This window comes from Saccopteryx bilineata, chromosome 9 (assembly GCF_036850765.1).
Source record: "Saccopteryx bilineata isolate mSacBil1 chromosome 9, mSacBil1_pri_phased_curated, whole genome shotgun sequence".
Classification (NCBI taxonomy): domain Eukaryota; kingdom Metazoa; phylum Chordata; class Mammalia; order Chiroptera; family Emballonuridae; genus Saccopteryx; species Saccopteryx bilineata.
In genome coordinates this window covers 46229688-46252829 of record NC_089498.1, presented here as the reverse complement: position 1 = coordinate 46252829, position 23142 = coordinate 46229688, and the positions used below count along the sequence as shown (strand labels likewise).

The 23142-nt window shown below is 53.9% G+C and overlaps 2 protein-coding genes across 2 annotated transcripts; one reads left to right on the top strand and one right to left on the bottom strand.

The window, feature by feature from the left end:
• The first annotated feature begins 250 nt into the window (after nucleotides 1–250).
• TTC9B (tetratricopeptide repeat domain 9B) lies at nucleotides 251–2487 on the top strand. The gene is made up of 3 exons (XM_066242464.1): nucleotides 251–665; nucleotides 1206–1388; nucleotides 2202–2487. Exons 1-3 carry the CDS (start codon nucleotides 251–253, stop codon nucleotides 2303–2305), a joined length of 702 nt encoding a protein of 233 aa, XP_066098561.1. The 3' UTR covers nucleotides 2306–2487.
• Nucleotides 2488–2584: 97 nt separating this feature from the next.
• On the bottom strand, nucleotides 2585–22367 carry MAP3K10 (mitogen-activated protein kinase kinase kinase 10). Its single transcript, XM_066242463.1, has 10 exons — nucleotides 20321–22367; nucleotides 13857–14037; nucleotides 10816–10964; nucleotides 10189–10364; nucleotides 8728–8974; nucleotides 7311–7427; nucleotides 5006–5168; nucleotides 4799–4911; nucleotides 3852–4508; nucleotides 2585–3188 (listed from the first exon to the last, which is right to left on the bottom strand). The coding sequence occupies exons 1-10, from the start codon at nucleotides 20994–20996 to the stop codon at nucleotides 2866–2868; spliced, it is 2802 nt and encodes a 933-aa protein (XP_066098560.1). The 5' UTR covers nucleotides 20997–22367; the 3' UTR covers nucleotides 2585–2865.
• Between the last annotated feature and the right edge of the window lie 775 nt (nucleotides 22368–23142).

The following is a 23142-nucleotide window of genomic DNA, read 5'->3' as shown; positions in this document are numbered from 1 at the left end:
TGGAAGCTCTGGGCACCGGGTAGGAGAGCAGGCAGAGGGTAGGAAGAGTAAGGTGAGTGGGGAGGAGGGAGAGGTGGGCTGGAGAACCAGGGTTGGGGCTGATTTGAAGGAGAGACTTGAGGGGTTTCTCTAGACCCATAGGTGGCAGCGGGAGCCGGCTGCCGGAGGTGCGGGGGCGGAGAAAGGGTGGGGACCGGCCCCGCGGGGGGCAATGCGGTAGCTGCAGCGGCGGCCGCAGGAGTTTCCCACAATGCAGCGCGGCGCGCTGTCCCCGGTGCTGATGCTCAGCGCTGCCCCGGAGCCTCCGCCGCGCCCGCCTCCTGCCCTGTCCCCGCCGGGCCCGGGCCCCTGCCATGGCTCGGGTCGGCCCGGTCCTGCCCCAGAGCCGTCGGGGGGCCTGGGCGCGGCGCTCGACAGCAGCCTGCGGGCCGCCGTGGCGTTCAAGGCAGAGGGCCAGCGTTGTTACCGAGAGAAGAAGTTCCGGGAAGCCATCGGCAAGTATCATCGAGCACTGCTGCAGCTGAAGGCGGCGCAGGGGGCCCGCCCTGGTGGCCTGCCCACCCCTGCCCCCGGGCCCGCCACCAGCCCGGGGCCAGCCCGCCTCAGCGAGGAGCAGCGGCGCCTGGTGGAGAACACGGAGGTGGAATGTTACGACTCTCTCACGGGTACGCGGCCGTCGGGGGTGCAAAGGGTGCATATGTGACAGGGATGGGGATTGAGGGGCAATCATGAAGGCTTGGGTGGGGTAGGAGGCGGAGGCTTGAAGGGACCAGGGCTGGGGTCTGTGGGGGGAGCATCAGAACTTATCAAGGAGAGGGGTTGGGGACCACAGGGAAGGAAAGAGCCGGAATGCACGAAATGGGCTTTGGGCTGCCACCTGCGAACCTCAGATGAGATTTACCTTGTATGAGCCTTTTAAGGCCCCATCCGTCACCTGAGATCGCCCTTAATAGTACTCCCCGCTACGGAAATCGCCGGAGAGCTACTGTCTGTGGGGTTTTTTGCGCCCTCTAGTGGCGGCGCAGATTGACTCTATTCTGATTGGTCAGAAGCTCTGCAGCCCCTGGTGGCCTGGTCAAGCCTTTAAGCCCAGCTCAGCAGTGGGAAAGGGTGGGGGTTCCCCGCAACCTGAAAGCAATGCTGCTCGCGGTTAGGTGAGGTCTGGAGTTGCCGACAGGCTCTGAGAGCACCTGGTGTCCCCGCAGCCTGCCTGTTGCAGTCGGAGCTGGTGAACTATGAGCGGGTGCGCGAGTACTGTCTTAAGGTGCTGGAGAAGCAGCAGGGCAACTTCAAGGCCACCTACCGCGCTGGCATTGCTTTCTACCACCTTGGTGACTATGCACACGCGTTGCGCTACCTGCAGGAAGCCCGAAGCCAGGAGCCCACAGGTGAGGTGAGGGGAGGCGAGAGGGTCTGGAGCAGAGGAAACAAGGGCAGGAAGGCCAGGGCAGGGCTACTTCAAGGGAGTGCTTCACGTCCACCTCTCCACCTACTCCTGCACTCACACTCATCCACTCACCCATCCTTCTTTGATATTCATCTAGCCACCTCTAATCTATTCATTGACTGATTCTGATGCTTCCTATCCAGCTGATTCCCTATCCACTCACTGCCCCTCCCTTGCTCCTGACTCATTCATCCACCTCCTAACCCATTCCCACACTCAGCTATTCATCTACCTGTTCTTTCAGCCACCACTTGTGGACCACTTGCTGGGAGGCAAAGCCCAGGGTGGGAAATGTCAGCAACTTTGCTGGGATGGGTGGGTGGGTAGGACAGAGGGCATGGCAGGACTGGAGGCTTGTTCCTTGACCTCTGGGAGATCAGTCAGGGTGTGTGGATGTACAGAAAGACAGAGGGGCACAGCCAGGGCGGTGCTGTGGGAGCACAGGCAAGATGAGTTTTCCTGGTCGGTGGTTTGGAGAAGACAGGTTTTGTGCAGATATCATTGGGGGACAAGCAGAGTGTGACAGGAGTCTGAGCAGCAGCATTGCTGGCGGCAGGCATAGCAAATGCAAAAGTCTGGAGGTGTGACACACCCCCTCCGTTGTTGGGGCTGCGGCTTTTGGAGAGGAGCTCTGGAAATATCAGCAGGGGAGCCACTGAAGGCTGGAGACAATGGGGTGGGGTGTGAGCTGAGGGGCTGCAGATGTCACCTATTCCAGGATACTGAGATAGTGCCCTGCCCATTCTCCCTGCAGACACCAATGTCCTGCGCTACATTCAGTTGACTCAGCTGAAGATGAGCCGGTGTAGCCTCCAGCAGGAAGACAGTGGGGCCCGGCCTCGAGATGTCATTGGCTGAGGCCAACCTACGGGGGGACTGTCCCTGTCCCCACTCCTTCCCACCTCACTGTAACTTCCCTGACTCATGAGTTCACTGGTAAAGCACTTATCACTGGTGACCATAACTTCTTTGTGTGATGTTTCTTGTGGGAACCAGGGAGGGAACATGAGCCTGGGCGTCACCTGCTGGACCTCAGAAACCTAGGAGGCCCAGGGAAGGAGCAAGGATGGAAGGTACCCCATTGGGGATGAGCCAGGTCAGGGCCTGGGCTAGGGAAAGACACACAGTCAAGCGTGGTAGGGGGCAGGGGTTACCTTTAATGCTGCATTTTGTGCTGAATCCCCCATGTTGCCCTGTCCCTGAGTATCCCTGCCCACTCTTCCTCCTGCTGCAGGGCGAGCACAGGGCCCCACCCCCAGGGTACAAAGAAATAAATTAAGTGCCCCCCTCCCCCCTTCCCCAATAAATAGTTATGAGCATCCTGACCCAGGGCCTCCCCTGCCTTGTGGCCTGGTGGGCTGGGGCGGGGCCTGGGGCGCTACATTCATGGCTGCCCAGGCGGGTGGCCGTGGCAGGCCTCAGCGTGAGCCATGGGCACCACACAGGGGCACTGTGCTGTCCTGGCTCTGCCCCTCCATGTCCATGTCAAGCAGTGTGGGCTGCATGCTGGGGGGTCTGGGGCTCTCTGGAGTGTCTGGCCTGCTGGGAGGCGAGATGCTGAGTGTCCGACCAAAGGAGACCAGTTTCCAGGGGTCCAGACGGGGGCGGCTGGAAGCTGGCCGGGGTCTTGGGGCAAAGGTCAGGGTGGTGGGGCGACCAGGAAACTCAGGAGGCCGGTGGCGGGTGGGAAACAGGGCCTGGGGGTCGGGTAGGCGGGGGAAGTCCAGGGAATCTCGAGGGCCTGGTAAGAGAGGATCAGACAGGTGAGTGGGGGTGGAACAGAGGGTGGTATTGAAAAGCCAGGAGGGTTGACCTAAAAATTGGAATTTCTGACTTTTCTCAAAAAATCTACTGGAGAAAAAGCCCTCATCCCTCCCAACTCTTCTACACTGGGCTAGGGTCAGGAAGACAGAGCTCAGAGATATGGAGAGACCTTAGGCTTGACAGCATCTCTAAATGGGGATAAAAGCACCTCCCCACATAGGTGAGAAGTAAAATAATAATAATAATTGTAAAGCAGTAGCTCAATGCCTGATAGGCAATACTTAACTCCTATATGTTCCAATCATCTTTGTTGGATTAATAAAGGCACAGAGAACAGGGCCTAGTGCATGAGTGTTAGCTAAAATTTTTGTTAGCTAGTTATTATCGTTGCCATTAATGTCACCTGCCTGGCCCCTATGGGCCTTAGAGCTTGCCACCTTTGCTTCATGCTATGTCTCAATCACTTGGGGTCCCATAATGCCTCCAGCATTAAGGGCCAAGGGGGCAGCCCCTTCCTCCCCGTGCTAAGCAGGAGATTGCCGCCTTGGCATCCTTGGGGTGGTTGCTGAGCTGAGACACTGGACCTCAGCAGGGCAGGGGGAGGTCATTTTCTGCACACTGGGCAGTGTGCCTCACTCACCAGGGCCAGGCCCCGTGGGCTCTGGCGCCCCCCGCTGCCCCAGCGCTCCATCAGAGGGCGTCCTCCGGTGCCCGCGGCTCACAGCGCAAGCAGCTGTGATGTGAGTGGGCGTCAGTGACTGGCGAGGGTCCTTCTTGAAGCTCTCCAGCTCCAGGTCCACCAGGGGGTTGGTACTGGGTGAGGACTCGGGCGGGGAAGGGAGCGGGGAGGGTACCGCCGGGGTGGCCTCGTCACTGTCGGAGCGTAGCAGCGAACGCGTGGAGTTGCAGTCAGAAATGGAGGACAGCGACACCAGGGTGGCTGAGGGCACCAGGCCTGGGCCGGTGGCGCCGTCATCGCGGCGGCTGGGGGAGCGCATAGGTGGGCTAACGCCGCGTGGGAAGCGGCCCGCCCGGGGGAAGAAGCCGTCCAGCCAGCGGCGCTGCTCCTCACCATAGGTTGCCCGTGCGTCCGCCACATCCGCGCCTAGGCCCACAGCACCTAGCAGTGTGGCGCAGCCCAGCAATGCGAATTCACAGCACCGCCGGGCACCGGGCCTGGCCGGGGCCACTGGCATTCCCGGGGAGGGCTCGGTGGACAAAGGAACCGTGAGGTAGGCCGGGGTGCTGTGGGGCGAGGGAGGCTCGCTGCTGCCTTCGTCTGCCTCCGCGAATTCCTCTGTAACCGGAGAGGGCCAGCACTCGACTCCGGGCAGTCCCTGGAGACTTGGAGGCCAAAGGCCTGCTCCCAATGACCCCTCCACCAGCAAGACCAAGTGCACTAAGCATGGCTTTCGAAGCTGTCTCCCCCTAAGGCCCTCTGTCCTGTTTTCTGGGAACACCTTCTACCCTCTGGCCCAGCGGCTCCCTTTCTGCAACCATGGGGAATGGTCATGTCTTGCTTTAGGGTTCTGTTCAGCCTGGGAGTGTCCCTTCCCCTCCCTTTAGAGGGCACCCTCATCCTCTTACCCATCTCATTGAGGCTGGCGAAGCCTGGGGCAATGGGGGTGTGTTTGGGGGACTTGCCCAGGTTGGGGGCGCTTGATGACCATTGTTTGCTTCCTTCCCCCAGGGCCTTCAGCCTGCAGAGGGAACCAGAGATGGGGAGTGGTCCTGGGCCTTCTGGTGGCTGTGGGCCTGGGGGTGGGGCACAGGGTGGGCTCCAGCCACCAGTACCTCTCCTCGCCTCCAGCCCGCTCCCTCTGCAGGGTGGAGCTGGGCCCCCAGGTCCGGCCTTTCTTCTTGCCCCCAACCAGTTCTTCCTTCTTTGGGGGCCCACTGCGGCCCCATGTTCCGCTGCCACCACTGCTGCAGCCACCGCCACCGTCCACAGGGGTCACTGGGCCGAGAAAAGCCACTTGGTTATTGGGTCTTGAGAAGTCTGTCCCAGCTGGGTTCCCAGCTTCACACTCCCCACCTCAGATTCGTCCTCCATCTGGAAGTCCAAGGGATCTTAGATTCTAACTCCAGTCATGACCCTTCTTTTTTTCTAAGTCCTTCCATATCTCCCCACTGCTGTAAGGACAATGGCCCAGCCTCTCAGCCTGGCATTCGAGGCCCTTCATGTTATTCCCAGCTGACTTCTTCAGCTTCATTTCCATCACTGCTCACAGCCTAATCCTTCAATCATCCATTCATTCCCAAATGTTTACTGAGCACCTGTTCTGTGCCAAGCCCTGGAGCAGGTGCTGAGAACACAGCAGTGGACAAAGCAGACAAAATCCCCTGCCTCTGGAGTTGACATTTCAGTAGGTGAAGACTCACACTGGGTAAGTCATTTGTGTAGTGTCAGAAGGTGGTAAGCACTAGGGAAATATGAAGTGGGAATGGGGTCTGATGGCTAGGGAAGGTTTCACATGGGAGAAAGAGAAATCTAAGCAAAAATGAGGTGGTGAGGGAGTGAGTCAAGAAGATACAAGGGAGAGGAGCATTTCAGGCAGAGGGAACAGCAAATGCCAAGGCTCTGAGGCTGGACAGCCCGGAGTGTGCACAGAACAGGAGGCCAGTGGGACATGTGTGGAGGGAGGGAGGCAGGAAAGGAAGAGAGGGAAGGAAGGAGAGGGAGGGGAGGGGGAGAGGGAGGGAGGGGAGGGGGAGAGGGAGGGAGGGGAGGGGGAGAGGGAGGGAGGGGAGGGGGAGAGAAAGGAGAGGGGGAGAGGGAGGGGGAGAGGGAAGGAGAGGGAGGGAAGGAGGGGAGGGAGAGGGAGGGAGGGAGGGAAGGGGGAGAGGGAAGGAGGGGACGGGGAGAGGGAAGGAGGGGAGGGGGAGAGGGAGGGAAGGGAGAGGGAGGGAGGGAAGGGGGAGAGGGAGGGAAGGAAGGGGGAGAGAGCTAGTAGGGATACACAGGTGAAGGCAGAAGTGTCATGGCTGGAACCCCATGTCTACAGGTTCCCAAATGGGTTCACACTTCCATGCTTTGCACAGGCTGTTCCTTCATCTGGAATTCTGTTCCTTTTCAGTCCCTTTCCTGACCTGGTTGGCTGCTTGCCCTTCAAGCCTCCGGATCTGTAGTAGTTTGTTTCTTGGAGAGTTAGTTGATCTGTTCTCTGTTCCTACTATGCTCTCAAGGCATCCTGATACCAGCACTGACTCCACTGCATGGCCATTGTCTTTGTGTCCCACTTGAGAATGACCTTCAGGCCTAGTACAAAGCTGGTGCCCAAACAGATGTGTGTAGGGGGCAGTGTGTGTGGCAAGGCTGGAGGTGAATGATGGAACAGAACAGACTTGGGAGTCAGCCCTGTATCCTCAATTCATCAGCAAACCCCAGCAGCTGCACCCCTGCCAGGCCCCCCACTGTGACCATCTTCCCCTCCAAGGCCCTGCCCCAGTCCAGCCCCCATTAGCTCACTTGTCTCCAGCCCTTACTCCTGCCCTCCTATCTCCCATGCTCCCCACAGCAGCCAGAGGGAAAAGGCAGGTTTTATCATATCACTGCCTTGCTCGCAGCCCGCCAGGGCTCCCATCACATTTAAAATAAAATCCAGGTTCCTATCCCGGCTCTCAAGGCCCTGCTGGACCCCTGTCCAGAAACCTCCTGTCAGCACCCCATTTATTCTACTCCGGCAAAGCTGGCCTTTTGGGCTGGCACACACCATCCTTGTCCCCAGTTCTAGGCCTCAGCCTTTGCTGTTCCCTCTGCCAGGGACACTCTTCCTTCAGGTCTCTGCATGTCCTCGCTCACTCCGTATCACACAGATCCCTGCTCAAACCCCAGCTCCTCAAACGGGCTTTCCTAATGAAAAACAGCAACTCTTTCTCCCTTATTCCCTCCCCTGATTTCTTTTATAGCGCTTATCCTTACAGACAAGAAAGTGTCCTGCTTGCTTACTGACCTGTTCATTGTCTGTTTCCCCTCAGTGAGAATGAGGGAGGGGACCCTGCCCGTCTTGTTCCCTGCTGATCCTCTGGCTTGATGAAAGGGATGTACTCAGAGAAGCGTGCTGCCTGGCGGACTGGCCAGCGCCTGGGAGATACTCACAGCGAATGGCCCTCAGGCGGGGGATGATGCTGGGGCTTGCGGGGGGGCTGGCTCTATCGGATCCTTTCCGCTTGTCCAGAGTCGGAGAGGCTTGGACTGTAATCTTATGCTCAAAACCTGCAAAACAGAGATTTCCTTAAGCTAATGATTCCATGGGTCACCAGAGCAGTTACCTTTACAGAAGGACCCTTTTCCACTCCTTAATGCAGTAGTTCTCCAAGTGTGGCTCCCAGACTAGCCTCATCATCAAGTGCCAACGTCCCGAAACGCAGGTGCTCTGGGGCCCACCCTGAAGGGGCAGCTTTAGGGCTGAGGTGCAGTGATCTAACTGGGGGACACGCCCTCCAGGTACCTCATTGGCCACATGTGGCAGCTAAACACTTGGAATGTGATCCATGTAACTGAGGAACTAGAGGATTTTACCTGAATTTATTTAACTGTAGTTAATTTATGTTTACTTTTAAAAGTGAATATGCAAACTTAGTCATTAGAAACAGTTAAATATGTTTGGAACAACTTGGGTGTATGAATCTACTTTTTCAACTGTACATTTTATGAAATCTAAATACAGGTCAAGTATTTTTGATGAAAATTTAGCCCTGGGATTGAGATGTGCTATAAATATAAAATACATGCTGGATTTCAAAGATTCAGTGTGGAAAAAAGGTGTAATATCTCATTAACAAGTTTTTCTTGTTATTTATTATGTGTGAAACCGTAACAGTTTAGATATATTGGGCTAAATAAAATATAATATTTAAATTTCACTTGTTTCTCTTTCCTTAGTGTAGCTAATAGGAAATTTAAAATTACACATGTAGCTTGCATTTTCTTTCCGTTAGTGGGCACTTCTCTGTCACAGAGACAGCCAGCATGACGAGCCCTGACATCACCTGGAAAGCAGTCTTTGAAAAAAAAAATCAAACCTGAACTTGAAACTGCTTAAGCCTTGAGACTTGTGTGAAACTTGTTTTTGTAGGTCAAATGGCTGAACGTCAGCAAACCTCGTGGTTTAACCCAACACCAACTCACAGGAAATTCGGGGGTAGAGGGACACGGAAGTGATAGCAGGGTGCTGCAAGCAGCAAAACCTAGACTGTGGGAAATGCTGCACAAATGATACGCGATGTATCCTCAACGAATCAGTGTCAAGGGAAAAAAGGGCAGGCTAAAAGATATTAAGTCAATAGTTGGGAGACAAAATTATAAAGGAAGTGACTGCCCCGAAAGTCAAGATAGGGATTGCCCTCGGGGGCCTCATTAAGCTGCACAGTTTTATTGGTGGTTTCCTCTGTGTGATATATTTAGCAATGAAAAATTAAAACAAACAGAAAAAAGAAGCAATAAACTGTGGGCTATGGATGCTCCCAGCAACCTGTTAGGGGATGCTCAAGGGACAAGGGACAGATGTGGGTACCAGAGGGCAGGCTGATGTGGCTGCTGCCTTCCCGCAGCTTAAGCAGGCGGCTGCGCTTGAAGTTGCCCTTGCGTTTGCGGACCCGCGGCTTCTCCTGGCTCAGCTGGCACATGAGCAGGTGCAGCTCCCGCTCCACAATGTCCATCTCCCGCTCAGCCAGCTCCTGCTCCCGCCGGCGCAGCTGCTCCTCCTGGAAGCGCTGCTCCTGAGCGGCCCGCAGCAGCTCCTCCTCGCGGCTCCGGAGCTCCTGGGGAGGACAGGGTGGCCTGAGGGGAGGCACTTAGCTACTCTGCCCCTGGAATGAACCCAGGGCTGCTGCGTCTGGCTGTGGCTCTGCCCGGGACTGTCCTGCTGTGAAGCAAATTGGGGGCACCATCCAACTCACATTTCACTAACCAAGCTGCATCCAGGGCAGGGGCTGCGTTTCTTTTCTCTCTTTTTTATTCTTTTTAGCTCTTCAATTTGGAAAACTTCAAACATCCACAAAAGCAGAGAATAGTACGTCCCCATGTATTCGTCATCCAACAATTTTGTCTATACTTCGCAAATCCTTTTTCATGTATCTCCTTCCTTCTCTCTTCTCTCCCTCTCATTTTGCTGTAGTATTTAAAACTAACCTCAGACATCACGCAGTATCACTTGTAAGTACTTCAGTGCAGGGGGTCTTTTTCTTATTAATTCACTAATAGGAGGCTGTCTTTTTATTTTTATATTTTTAGCAAGAAAGAGCAAGAGGAACAGACAGGGACAGACAGGCAGGAAGGGAGAGAGATGAGAAGCATCGATTCTTTGTGGCGGCACCTTAGTTGTTCATGGATTGCTGTCTCATGTACCTTGACTGGCGGGTTCCAGCCAAGCTAGTAACCCTTGCTCAAGCCAGTGACCTTGGGCTTCAAGCCAGCCCTTTTTGGGCTCAAACCAGCAATCATGGGGTCATGTCTATGATCCCACGCTCAAGCTGGTGACCCCACACTCAAGCCAGATGAGCCAGCAATCAAGCCAGTGACCTTGGGCTTCAAGCCAGCCCTTTTTGGGCTCAAGCCAGCAATCATGGGGTCATGTCTATGATCCCACGCTCAAGCTGGTGACCCCACACTCAAGCCAGATGAGCCAGCAATCAAGCCAGTGACCTTGGGCTTCAAGCCAGCCCTTTTTGGGCTCAAGCCAGCAATCATGGGGTCATGTCTATGATCCCACGCTCAAGCTGGTGACTCCGCACTCAAGCCAGATGAGCCAGCAATCAAGCCAGTGACCTCAGGGTTTCGAACCTGGGTCTTCTAGGTGCCAGGCTGACACTTTATCCACTGAGCCACAGCCTGGTCAGGTGAGGCTGTCTTTTCTTAATACGTATGCAGAAGAGGCTTCTGTGGCCCTGGCTCAGGGGACGGGACTCTGTCCCACCCAAGGCAGCAGAACTCAGGTTTCTTGCTCCATCCCTCCCACCTTGCCTCCTGCTTTCACCTTCTCCTTGGTCCGAAGGTCATCGAACATGTGCTGAATTTCCAGCTTCCAGTCTTCCTGCAGCGAGTGGAAGGACTCCAGCGGCATCTGGAATAGGGCTGACTGTTCTATGACTTCAAGCTGCTTCAAGATGCTGCTGAAATCTGGCCGCCCATGGGGGTCTGGGTCCCAGCATTCTGGGGTGGGAGTGAGATGTCAGTGGCCACGCTTTGGGGCCTCAACATGCTCAGTGAAGGGCAGGACTTCAAGGGACTGTGGACAGCTTCCATGGAGCTGAGGGGAAGGCATTTAAACCCAAATTCCCGGTTCTGTTTCACCTGGTGAAACTCTGGGAGAGAAACCCAAGAACCTGCTCCCTGACTAGAGGTAGAATGAGGGATCAGGGAGGTATCCCAGGGCCAATGAGTCCTAAGAGGTTGCCCTCAAGAGCTGTGGGCCTGGCCAGGGTAAGGGTGTGGGGGCCATTGAGTCAACTGTGGGGGAGACTGTTCATGGTCTGACAGGTCCAGCCCTTTCTCCCCCACTTTTGGGCCCACTGGCATGGATGGGTGTGAAGGGGTGAGGTCTGGGCCCAAGGGCTCCTGCCACCCAAGCTGAGCCTTCCCTCTCCATGGGGCCCTGGCTCACCCTCCAGTAGGCGGGCAAAGGGCTCGGGGCACGTGGAGGGGATGGGAAGCGTCAGCTTGTTCATAGCCACGCCATATGCCACAGCCAAGGCGTCGATTTCACGGTAGGGGACCTCACCCGTCAGCAGCTCCCAGAGAAGTACCCCAAAGCTGCAGGTGGGGGAGAGGAAGGAGTGATGCCGCAGTGCACTCCAATCCTCACCTCCACACCAGTCCTGCCTCTGGTCCCGATGGGCCTCCCTCACTCTAACACCCACCCTGGCCAGTGGGGCCACAGGAACCTACTTTGACCTCCACTGGCCTGATCTTAAACAGACGTATTGGGGTTGCTCTCTGATGTCATGCCTTTGCTCTCTCTTCACTGGCCTCGCCTGAGAACCTTCAAAGGTCCCAGTGCCCCCCGAGAAGCCCCGCACTTCCCAGTCCTGCCCTCTGATGGCCCCACGGCCTCACCTCTAAGCGCTCTCAGGCTACACGCCAATCGCGGCTTCATCTCGCAGCCACACTGAAGCGTTGAACAAGTCCTGTTCTCTAACACCTGGCCTTTGTACAGCCGTTCCCTTTGTCAAGAACACTTTTCCCTTTGTATAACTGTCCCTCAAGTCTCGATTCAGGTACTCCCTCTGCCAGGAAGCCTTTCTTGATTCCGCAGCTTCCAAAGCTGGATTAAAGGTCTCTCTTCTATGTTCCTATAGAACCTGTGGCACTTACCTCTAAACACAAGTTAACATTAACATTTATAAAGCACTTTCTTCTAGCTAGCACTGTGCTAGGTATTCTCAGTAATCCTCCCAACATCCCTGAAAGGCAGAAGGTCTCGGCATGACCCATATTTTTTCTGAAGAGCAGATGTAGGCTCAGAAAGGTTAAGGTGCTTGCCTACAGTCACACAGTTAGTAGGTGGTGGAGCCACTCTTGAACTCAGGTCTGCCTCATGCCCACAACAATGTCCTTAATGGCTGCATGACACCAGAGTTTGCATCACTGTGCTACAACCCTCTGAGTGTCCACTTTCTCTAGTAAATTGAGCTCCTCTGGATCTGGACCACTGTTTTGTGCCGTGCCTAACGTGTAGATCCCCATGCCCCCCATATCCACACATTCATTCATTCCCCACACACTGAGCAAATACCCACTGTGTGCCAGACACTGTTCTAGGCACTGGAACAAGGTAGACGCCACCCTCGCCCTCAGGCAGCTGACACCTCCCTTTCTCTCTCAGTGATAGTACTGGTGAATCTGTGCGGGGCATATGCTTCCTAAAGTTTTCCATCCTCCTTTGCAGCTAAACATGCCTGTATGACAATGGTTCTGGCCAGTGAGGAGGGTGCAACGAACATCCAGGAAGTGTCCTTAAAGGGAAGGGGTGCTCCTTTCATCTTTTCTCCTTCCTGCTGGCTGGAATGTGACATAAAACCTGGAGCTCAAGCAGCCATCTTGGACCATGAAGTGAACTTGGGAATGGAGGCCATACAAGGTGGAGGAAAATAAGACTGACTTGTACTTAGACGTGGCATGCCCCCCACCCCCCGCCATGTCTCTGGAAACCAGTACAGATGCTTTGATTGTCACAATGACTGGGAGTGGTAATGATGTTTGGTGGCTGGGAACCATGGATACTTTTGTCCTAAAAACTACAGGACAGTATCATGCAAGCAATAATTATCCTGTCCAATGTCAATAACACCCCTGTTAAGGAAACATGCCATAGGACGTTCAATTTCTAACACTGGGGGCACCATATCAGTCTTGGCTTTACATGACAGGATAAACTTCAGTCTTGTTTTTGGGGGTTTCTGTTCCCTGCTACTGAAATATGGCTCTGCTGAATGTCTGGGATCACAAATGAATGCCTGAGGCGAGGCCAGTCAGGCCTCTCCCCGAAGAGCTGTATTGCTCTGGTTGAGACGTCCTGTCTGATCTGTCTGCCCAAGAGCTGTGGTTTTGCTGCTTGGTCCATCTGGAGCCTCAGCTGGGGACTGACCTGGGTTTGGCTCTCTCCCAGAAGAGGCCTTGGGATAAAGAGTTTTGCTGCCACTACAAAGTCTCGCTGGTGATGGCAACAGCCTCCTTATTGGCCTCTCACCCCTACCCTTTCCCCTGTAATCCATTCTCTGGCTGGCCCAGAGGGAGCCTTTCCAATGCTGACTCTGATCTTATCATTCATAAACGTCTCTAGTGGCCTTCCATTGTGCTCAGAATAAAACTGGAGTCTGATGCCTCATCCAAGGGGACTTCCAGCTCTCTCTCCCATGTCACTTCCTACCACTTCCCTGCTTGTCTGCTCCAGCCGACCACACAGGCCCTTATAGCTATTTCTGGAACATACCAATCTTGTTCTTATTTCAGTACCTCCTTTGTATGAACTATTTCCTCTGCCTGGGAAGCTTCTTCCCCCAAACTCTGTATAGCTGGCTCTGTCTTGTCATCCAGAATACAGCTCAAGTATCATTTCTCAGAAAAGACTTCTGCAAGATGTTCTCCAGCCCTCAGAGTATTTTTCCATCAACCTCCTGGCTTGTAATGCTATCACAGACTTTCTGGTGAATTAATGTCTTCTTAGATTATTTTACAATTTTCTTACCAGAAAAAACAGCTTTTTGAAACTTCTTGTATACTTATTTATTTACTATCCTTGCGATCAAGAAATGTGTCTATTTTTATTTCCTGCTGTATCCCTAGCACCCAGCACAGGTGAATAGTTGAGATGAAGGAATGAATGAATGGTTGTCTCTGAAAGCCTCAACTTCCTGTTTGACAAGTGGGGCTGTGTACCAGATGGTGTCTGAGGGCCTTTGGTGCTGACAACATCCTAGCTCTACATCTTTTCTTTTTTTTTTAACTGCAATCCAAGTCATCCTTAGCTGCCAATTTTGCTAGCAGAGCAGAGGCCTGCTTTGCTACCTGTGAGATGGTCTGTGTCAGCAAGCCCCTAAGCCGGGCCCAGATCCTGGCTTCGGTGGCAGGCTACCTCTCCCACTACGCCGTAACCCCTCCTCACTCCCCCTTCCTGGGAGGCCTCCCCAGCCCCACCGTCAGCACCTCCAGACGTCACTGCTTTTGGAGAAGAGGGAGAGACGGATAACCTCCGGGGCCATCCAGGCGTAAGTCCCCGCAGCGCTCATCTTGGTGGTCTTGTGCCACTCACGGGCGAGGCCGAAGTCTGTGATCTTGAGCACCGTGTCTGCGAGGTTGTGGTTCTCGATGGCCTCCAGAATAAGGACTGTGGGGGAGGAAGAAAGGTGGTTACCCCAGACCTGGCGGGTGGGAGATGCATGCTCTGGCTCTGCTGCAGCTGGACTCTCTGGTTTTCTTCCCACCACCTCACGTGGCCAGTCTAACCCCTGCCCTCCTGACTCCAACCTCTATTCTGGGAAGCTCAATGCAAAGTCGAAGGCCACAGCCTTGGTTCTCCGTGGTCCAGGCCTTCAATTCCCAACCTCCAAAGAAGTGGAAACAAACCATGAAGAGAAGGGACGACGAGGTTTCCTTTGTCTCTGTCAGCCCCTGTGGTATACTGCATTTGTGGCCCCGCTTCTGCTCCTTTCTGTTATACTCTTTGCCATGTGACTTCACAGGTCTTGCCACCAGAGAGGCAGGGTGCATTCCCTCCAGGTTGGCCATGTGACTTGCTTTGTGGCCAGCAGAGTGAGGCAGAAGTGAGAGTGCCAAGCCTAGGCCTCTAAAGGCCTCACGGGCCGGCCTGCCCTTTTCCACGTCTGCTATCACCAGGAGAACATGCCTTGCTGGTCCAACGAAGATGAGAGATACTCAGAGCAAAGCCTCTCCCACTGAGTTGAGCCTAAATTATATACCCTCCACCTGGCCTGCAAATGTATGAGCAGTGATAAATGACATGGAGTTTGAGGACACAGAATTTTGGGGGTGGTTTGTTACATAACAGTATGGTGATAAAATATGACTGATATAGCCTCCCAAGCACATTGAATGGTTCCAACTTACTTGCTGCCCATGGTCAATACTAACAACAACAATAATCATGGCTGGTGTTTATTAGGAAACCATTATGTGGTAGGCATAGTGCTAAGCAACCCATGAATTATTTCATTTATATCCATTTACATGAATTAACTAGCAAGTAACTCATTTTGTTGACTAGCACACTGAGGCTCACAGGGATGAGGTCACTTGGCCAAGATCATACAACTTGAAAATGGTAGAGCAAAGACCTGAACTAGACCTGTCATCAAAGCCCAGTCTTTTAACTGCTATGATAGCCTACTACCTCCTATCAAACAGAGGTCCCAAAGTGTACAGTGTACTGCTTGGGTTTGAATTCCAGCTCTGCTGCTTATTAGTTGCATAACGTTTTTGTGTTTCTTTTGACAGAGACGGAGTCAGAGAGAGGGACAGATAGGGAGAGACAGACAGAAAGGGAGAGAGATGAGAAGCATCGATTCTTTGTTGCGGCACCTTCGTTGTTCATTGATTACTTTCTCATATGTGCCTTGACTGGGGTGGGGGCTACAGCAGACCAAGTGACCCTTTACTCAAGCCACAACCTGGGGCTCAAGCCAGCGACCATGGGGTCATGTCTATGATCCCATGTTCAAGCTGGCGACCCCACACTCAAGTTGGATGAGCCCACGCTCAAGCCAGCGACCTCAGGGTTTCCAACCTAGGTCCTCTGTGTCCCAGTCCAACGCTCTATCCACTGCACCACTGCCTGATCAGGCTAGCTACATAACCTTATATAATTAACTTTCTTTTCTTTTTTCTCTTTCTTTTTTTTTTTAATTTATTCATTTTAGAAAGGAGAGAGAGAGAGAGAGGAGAGAGACAGAGGGAGAAGGTGGGGAGGAGCAGGAAGCATCAACTCCCACATGTGCCATGACCAGGCAAGCCCAGGATTTCGAACCGGCAACCTCAGCACTTCCAGGTTGATGCTTTATCCACTGCGCCACCACAGGTCAGGCCTTTCTCTTTCTTTCTTTTCTTTTCTTTCTTTTCTTTCTTTCTTTCTTTCTTTCTTTCTTTCTTTCTTTCTTTCTTTCTTTCGAGACAGAGAGAAAGAGAAAGACAAAAAGAGAGACGAGAAGCATCAACTTGTAGTTGTAGCACTTTAGTTCATTGATTTCTTCTCAGATGTGCTTTGACTGGGGGGCTCCAGCCAAGCCAGTGACCCCTTGCTCAAGCCATTGATCTTGGTCTCAAGCAAAGTACCTTGGGCTTCAAGCCAGTAACTATAGGATCTCATCTATGATCCTATGCTCATGCTGCTGAGCCTGTGCTCCAGCCAGTGACCTTAGAGTTTTGAACCTGGGACCTCAGCTTCCCAGGTCAATGCTCTATCCACTGTGCCACCGATTAGGTAAGTTTATTTTTCTTTTTTCTTTTTTTTTTTTTCTATTTTTTAAATTATTTTTATTTATTCATTTTAAAGAAGAGAGAGAGAGAGAGAGAGAGAGAGAGAGAGAGAGAGAGAGAGAAAGGGAAGGAGGAAGGAGCAGGAAGCATCAACTTCCATATGTGCTTTGTCCAGGCAAGCCCAGGGTTTTGGACTTGCGACCTCAGCGTTCCAGGTTGACACTTGATCCACTGTGCCACCACAGGTCAGGCGACTCATTCTATTTCTATGGAGAAATCTGCACGCATGGTACAGAGACTCTACCATGAGTGTGGGGCTCCTGAGAATACTGGGATCCTAATTGTCTTTGCTTGAGCTCATCAAATTCCCTGCAGGGAGAGGTACTAGAGAAGTACACCCTTGTTCCTACACCCAGCTTCAGAACCACGGCTTAGAGAATTTTCCCAGGGGGCTCTGGTGGAGGAGAGCTGAGAAGACTAGAGTTGCATGAGGAAAGTGTGAGTTGGAGGCCCAGGGAGAGACACTGTGGGGTACAGCCACTGGACCCCTGTGCTGGTTCATTCTCCAGTACAGCAGTCACCGTCTTTCTCGAGTGGATCAGTCCTCTTAAGTTTATTTTTCTTAACACTAAGATTTCTGCTCTATTAAATGGAGATAACAGTATTTATCTTATAGGATTGTAGTAAAGATTTATTGCCTGAAGCAACAATAGGTCCTTTAAAAGTACTAGTGGCCCTGGCCGGTTGGCTCAGTGGTGGAGCGTCAGCCTGGCATGCGGAAGTCCCGAGTTCGATTCCTGGCCAGGGCACACAGGAGAGGCGCCCATCTGCTTCTCCATCCCTCCCCCTCTCCTTCCTCTCCTTCCTCTCCTTCTCTCTCTTCCCCTCCTGCAGCTGAGGCTCCATTGGAGCAAAAGATGGCCCGGGCACTGGGGATGGCTCCTTGGCCTCTGCCCCAGGCGCTAGAGTGGCTCTGATCGCAACAGAGCTACGCCCAGGATGGGCAGAGCATCGCCCCCTGGTGGGCGTGCTGGGTGGATCCCCGTCAGGCGCATGCGGGAGTCTGTCTGACTGCCTTCCCATTTCCAGCTTCAGAAAAATACAAAAAAAAAAAGAAAAAAGTGTTAGCTATTACCATTAGTGTGTAATGTCACTGTAATTATTCCTTATTTCTCCACCTTTATCTTTGACCCTTCCTGGCTAATTTTCTAGTCAAAATAACAATGAGCTAATTCTACCTTCATGTCTACTTGACATAAAGAAACTGGGGGTCAGGGAGATCAGTACATTTCCTAAGGTCACACAGTTGGTAATCTTGTCTATTCTTTAAAGCCCGACTCAAACGGCACCTCCTCTTGGCAGCCTCCTATAACTCTAGCCTATGATTTCAACCCCCAGAAGTCTCTCGTCTTGGGTCTCCATCTCTCCTGTTTGTGGAGTGACCCTATGACAAGGGGAATAACCCCATGGTCATATACTTTAGTTCTGCATCTCCTGGGCTGGGCTCAAATCAGTTCCCTTTAAAATATTTATATATGCCTGATCATGTCATCCCCTGCTTAAAACCTTCTAATGGTCTCCACTACACTGAATAAAATGCCCAAAGTCCTCACCAAAGCCCCCAAGGTCAACAGGATCTGGCCCCTGCCTACCTTTCTGACCCGACCTCCTTCCACCTCTGCCTCCAACTCTTGCAACGCCTCAGGTCTCCTTGCTGTCTCTCTGACAAGGCACACTCGTTCCCTCTTCATGTCCTTTGCCCTGCCACAACTTTGTAAGGCTGGCTCCTCTTTGTTCACATCTCTGTTCAAGTGCTCCCTTACCATCTGATCCAGAGCTCTGCCCCATCCTTAATCTGCTTTACTTCCTTCAAAGCCTGATACTCCCTGGAAATTTTACCTATCTAAATATCAATCACCTATTTCTATTCATTAGACTCTAACTCTCATAAGGGGGGAATCTTGCTTCATTCACTTCTATAATCCCAGGGCCCTGGACAGTGCCTAGTATGCTTAATTCTGCTTAAGAACCATTAAATGAGTGATGTCAGATGGGGAGCTCCTTAGGTAAGGATGACTGGGGGAAGCTGTGCTGTGGAGGCTGTCTGACCTCTATCTCAGGCATGGAGCGGTCCCATTGCCTGACCAGGAAGCCCTGGACTACAGTTCCACCAACCCTTTGTCCAGGTGGCACAGACTACACAAAAACTTGGGGTTGTGAGAGCAGTGTCTTTATTCCCCAACTGCAGGTTGTGAATCAGCAGGGCCGAGGAAGAGCTGAGAAGGTGCCCCAGCCTTCAAAAGGAGGATGCTAGTAGTCCTGCCTCCATTTTCCCAGCATTTCAGAGGAGTTGGAGCATGAGCATCTGTGAAGGCAGGGGCCATCTCTGTCTGCCTTGCTTCATTCTCAGCCCTGTTTCAGGGCTTGACACACCTCAGATACTTGGTAGCTCTCTGTTGAGTATATGAATGCCAGGCCTGGGAGGTAAGGGAGACTCACCCCTCTGTTCTAGGTGGTGGTGGTAGTGGTGGAGAATAGCAATAAACTTATAAAAAGTGGGATGGATTCAAACAAATTTCAAGATTTAGAATTGACAGGGATCAGAACTAGATGAGTTGTGAGGGGTGGACGTACACCCTTCATAGTTCATGTGAGGGCAGAGAGCATGCTGGTCTCATTCCCCATTGATCCCTCTAGCTAAGCACATGATCTGGCCCAGTAAAACCAAATTAAAGAATGAATAAATGCAAAAATGAAAGGAAGTGAGGGGGCAGAGAAAGGATAAGAGCCAGGAAAGTAGAATTTCCCCCCTGCTATATCCTTAAGGGGCATGACAGGGTCTGGCATACAACAAACAGGTAATCTAGAAATACCTATATCTTGGAATGAATGAAATCTCTAGTTTGTAGGTATCATTAGGGCGGAAATGGCCGTCTTGGTCCCTATTGGCTCCTACTTAATAAGTGCTCAATTAATATTTGCTGACACTGTGTGAAAGCTCCTTGATCTATACGTGGGTCCAGGGGAACCGTCCCTTCTACCTGGCCTTGGTGCCCAGGTCAATTTTTTTTTTTTTTTGTATTTTTTTGAAGCTGGAAACAGGGAGAGACAGTCAGACAGACTCCCGCATGCGCCCGACCTGAATCCACCCAGCACGCCCACCAGGGGCAACGCTCTGCCCACCAGGGGGCGATGCCCTGCCCCTCCGGGGCGTCGCTCTGCCGGGACCAGAGCCACTCCAGCGCCCGGGGCAGAGGCCAAGGAGCCATCCCCAGCTCCCGGGCCATCTTTTGCTCCAATGGAGCCCCGGCTGTGGGAGGGGAAGAGAGAGACAGAGAGGAAGGAGGGGGTGGGGGTGGAGAAGCAAATGGGTGCTTTCTCCTATGTGCCCTGGCCGGGAATCGAACCCGGGTCCCCCGCACGCCAGGCCGACGCTCTACCGCTGAGCCAACCGGCCAGGGCCCCAGGTCAACTTTTGAGAACTTGTAATAGGCCTGGAAGCTTTAACATAAGATCCCTTTTCCTCCTTCCCCATCTTTTCCAGTTTGTCTTAGTCAGCTGGGGCAGAGATGTAAGGGGTCTCAGGAAGTGGGTCTTAACTGGGGCGTTTCTGCCCCCTCCCCCGGGGGGGGGGCATTTGGCAATGTCTGGAGACCTTTTTGCTTATCATAACTGGAGGGTGGGGAATACTAGTGGTGTATCTAGTGGGTAGAGACCAAGGATGCTGCTAGACAACCTATGACACATAAGGCAGATCCTATGTCACCCCTCCCCAAATGTCAATACTTCTAAGGTTGAGAAACCCTCACTCTAGGTCATGGGTTCTCTCTGTCTCTGCCTGGTGGATTCTGGCATCCTGGCTGGACAGTGAGTGCCATGAAGGCAGGCACTCCATCCATCCTGTTCACATTGGGAATGCAGAGCCTATCACAGTGTTCATAGATACATATTTATTGAACTACTGTGACGCTGTAGCCTGGGAGGCAGGTAATCCCTCAATCATTCTGAGCCACCCTTTCCTCCCTTAATGGGGCAAAGCCTGCCTCACCAGGCCCTGAAGGTATACTGCTGCCCTTTCTTGCCCCAGACAGTGTTTTCTGGTGTCCCCACTTCCCACCACCTAGGCTTGGCCTCCTAAAGTTCTGTGGAAGCAAGATTTGGGGGAGGACACCACTTACTGTTGATAGACTTGAGGTCCCGGTGGATGATGGGCACAGGGGCATCATTGTGTAGGTAGTTCATGCCCCGGGCCACCTGCACAGCCCAGTTGACCAGCACATGAGGGGGCACACGGCGACCCGCCAGCACCCTGCTTAGTGCACCCCCCCTGGCATACTCCATCACCAGGCAGAGGTGTGGGGGGCTGAGGCAGGCGCCCCTCAGGGCAATGATGTTGGGGTGCTGAAGGGCTCCGAAGAGCCGGGCCTCTTGGCGCACCTGCTCTGCTGTCACAGCTGGGTCCCGCTCAGGGTCCAGCCGGGCAGCCTTGACGGCCACCTCCTCGCCACGCCACAGGGCCCGATAGACCTTGCCAAAGCCCCCTACACCGATGATCTCCTCTAGTTGCAGCTCGTGGAAGGGGATCTCCTGGGGCAGCTGCAGGCTGGCGGGTGCGGCGGGGGCCACGTAGTTGCTGGGGAAGACGCCCACACGGCCGCCGGGTAGCTGCCCGGTCCACCAGCCCTCGTCTCCCGACACCGCACAGTCCTGGGAAAGCACCTGGACGCGGTCGCCCCTCCGCAGGGTCAGCTCCTCATCGCCCGCCGCCTCGTAGTCGAACACCGCGGTCCAGACCGGCCCCGCGGGGGTGGTGCCCCACTCTTTGGCCGCCGCGCCCCCGCCCTCCTCCTCCATGGGGGAGGGGCCGGGGGCTGGAAGAGGCCGTTTCAGACAGGCTGCCCGCGGGATGCAAAGGGAGGGCCCCGGCGGCCAGCATGGGGGGCAGTCCCTGCAGGTTCTAGGGGGCTCCTGGGGGCCATGGCTGGAGGGCCCTCCGCAGGAGCAGGAAAATGCCGCTTTAAAGGGCAGGGTCGTCCGCTCTGATTCAGCTGTCCAGGCGGGGCCGGGTGGGGGTAGGGCGGCGGTTTCACCGGTCCCCCCCAAACGTCAGGGTGCTAAGAAGACCCGGACGCCCAGTTCCCGAATTCCCGTCGGGGCCCGCCGGTGGGGGACGAGGGCGAGGGCAGCAGGCAGCCCCCTTCCCCGCGCCTCTCACCCCACGCAGCTCCACCGGCGGCCCCCAGCTCCGCATCCCGGGCCACGACAGCCGGGCGGGGCGGCGATGGCGAGGCCGGGGGGGCGCCCGCCCCGGGACGGGGTGGCGCGCCCCTCGGCCTCCTCACGAGCGGAGCAGCCAGGCGGCCCCCATCCTCTGCACCAGCCTCCGGGTCGGCCCCAGTCCTGCCCCCGCCCGCGCTGTTTCCCCGGGCTGCGGGCAGTGCCTGAGTGACGTATCGCTGCCGCCGCCGCCGCGATGCCACTTGGGAGTTGTAGTCTCCCGCTGCGCGATATAGAAGTCCGCCCTGGTCCACCGCCTTCAGAACCCCGGTGCCAGCCCCCGGCCGCTGTGGTGACTTCGCGGGGCCGAAGAAATCCTCCCAGGAGATAAGCCTGGCCTCGGATCCTCCCTGGAGGCCGGTGGCCGGACGCCTGAAGGAGGGAAGTAGGATGGGTGGCCTCACCGACCTTGTAGGGACCACGGCCAAAGTGAGATTGATGGTGAGGGATGAGCTTTGTAAAGCGAAAAGTAGGAGCTGCGGAAATGGCGGTTACTGCCCGAGCCTCTAACGAAGCCGGGACGCGGTCCCACGCTGGAAGGCCCCTGGGGGCCCCTATCCCAGGTGCACGCTGGAAAATGTAGTCCGCTCTGATCCGTGTTGCGGGAGGCACCGCGCAAACCTCGGGCTTCGGGGAGTCTGTTGGTGGCTCCGGCAAGCCAGGGAATCGGGCCAATAGAGAGGCCTCTACGGGGGTGGGAGGATGTGTGCACTGTCCGTAGAGATAACAGCCATATTCGTCTTCCCTGCCAGCTGTGAGTTCCTCTGCCTCCGCCATCAGAGCTTGTATCCTCGAGAATCCCGGCTTCCCATAGTAAAAATTTCGATTGGGGGGTGGGGGGCGGACTTAATGTACATCTCGTGCTTTGCACACAAGGTGTTATTAAATCTTTGGAAAGACCTCGTTTTACAAATGACGCATGGAGAGAAGTAAAGCCCAGGTCTAGACCTATAATGACAAGAATGCAAAACATATTTTTAAATTAAAAAACAAAAACATGATTTAAAAATGCCATCTCATTCATTTTGTTTAATTTATGTTTAATTATATTTTTCGATTACAGTATGCATTCAACACTTTGGGGGGGTATTAGTTTCGGGTGTACAGCACAGCAGACAGCCATTCATTCAGGGGGGCCAGCAGCCCCGGGAATTGCCCACCTGGCATCATGAATAGTCATTACAGTGTTGCTCTACCTTACATCCCTATGCCTATTTTGTAACTACCAATTAGTACTTCTTAATCCCATCAACTTTTTTTACCCTCTCTCGCAACACCCTTCCCCTCTAAAATGCCATCCCCTTGAAAGAATGAGGAAACAGCCTTGCAGCAGTTCAGTGACTTGCTCCAGGCCTGCAAACTTCTTTTATTTTTAGGTGAGAGGAGGGGAGTTAGAGAGGCTGCTTCCCACATGTGCCTCTATCGGGATCCACCTGGCAATCCTTTCTGGGGCCAATGCTCACCTGAACTCAGGACTCAGGTGGGGCACTGAGACCAACCAAGCTATCCTCAGCGCTGGGGACCATACTGCTCGAACCAGTGGGACCACTGGCTGCGAGAGGGGGAGAGGGAGAGAGGTGGGAGAGAACCAGATGGTCACTTCTCATATGAGCCCTGACCAGGAATTGAACCTGGGATGTGCATTTGCTGTGGGCAGACACTCTATTCAATAAAGCACCAGCTATGGCCCTGCAAGCTTTTAAGTGGCAAAATTCTGGGTCTT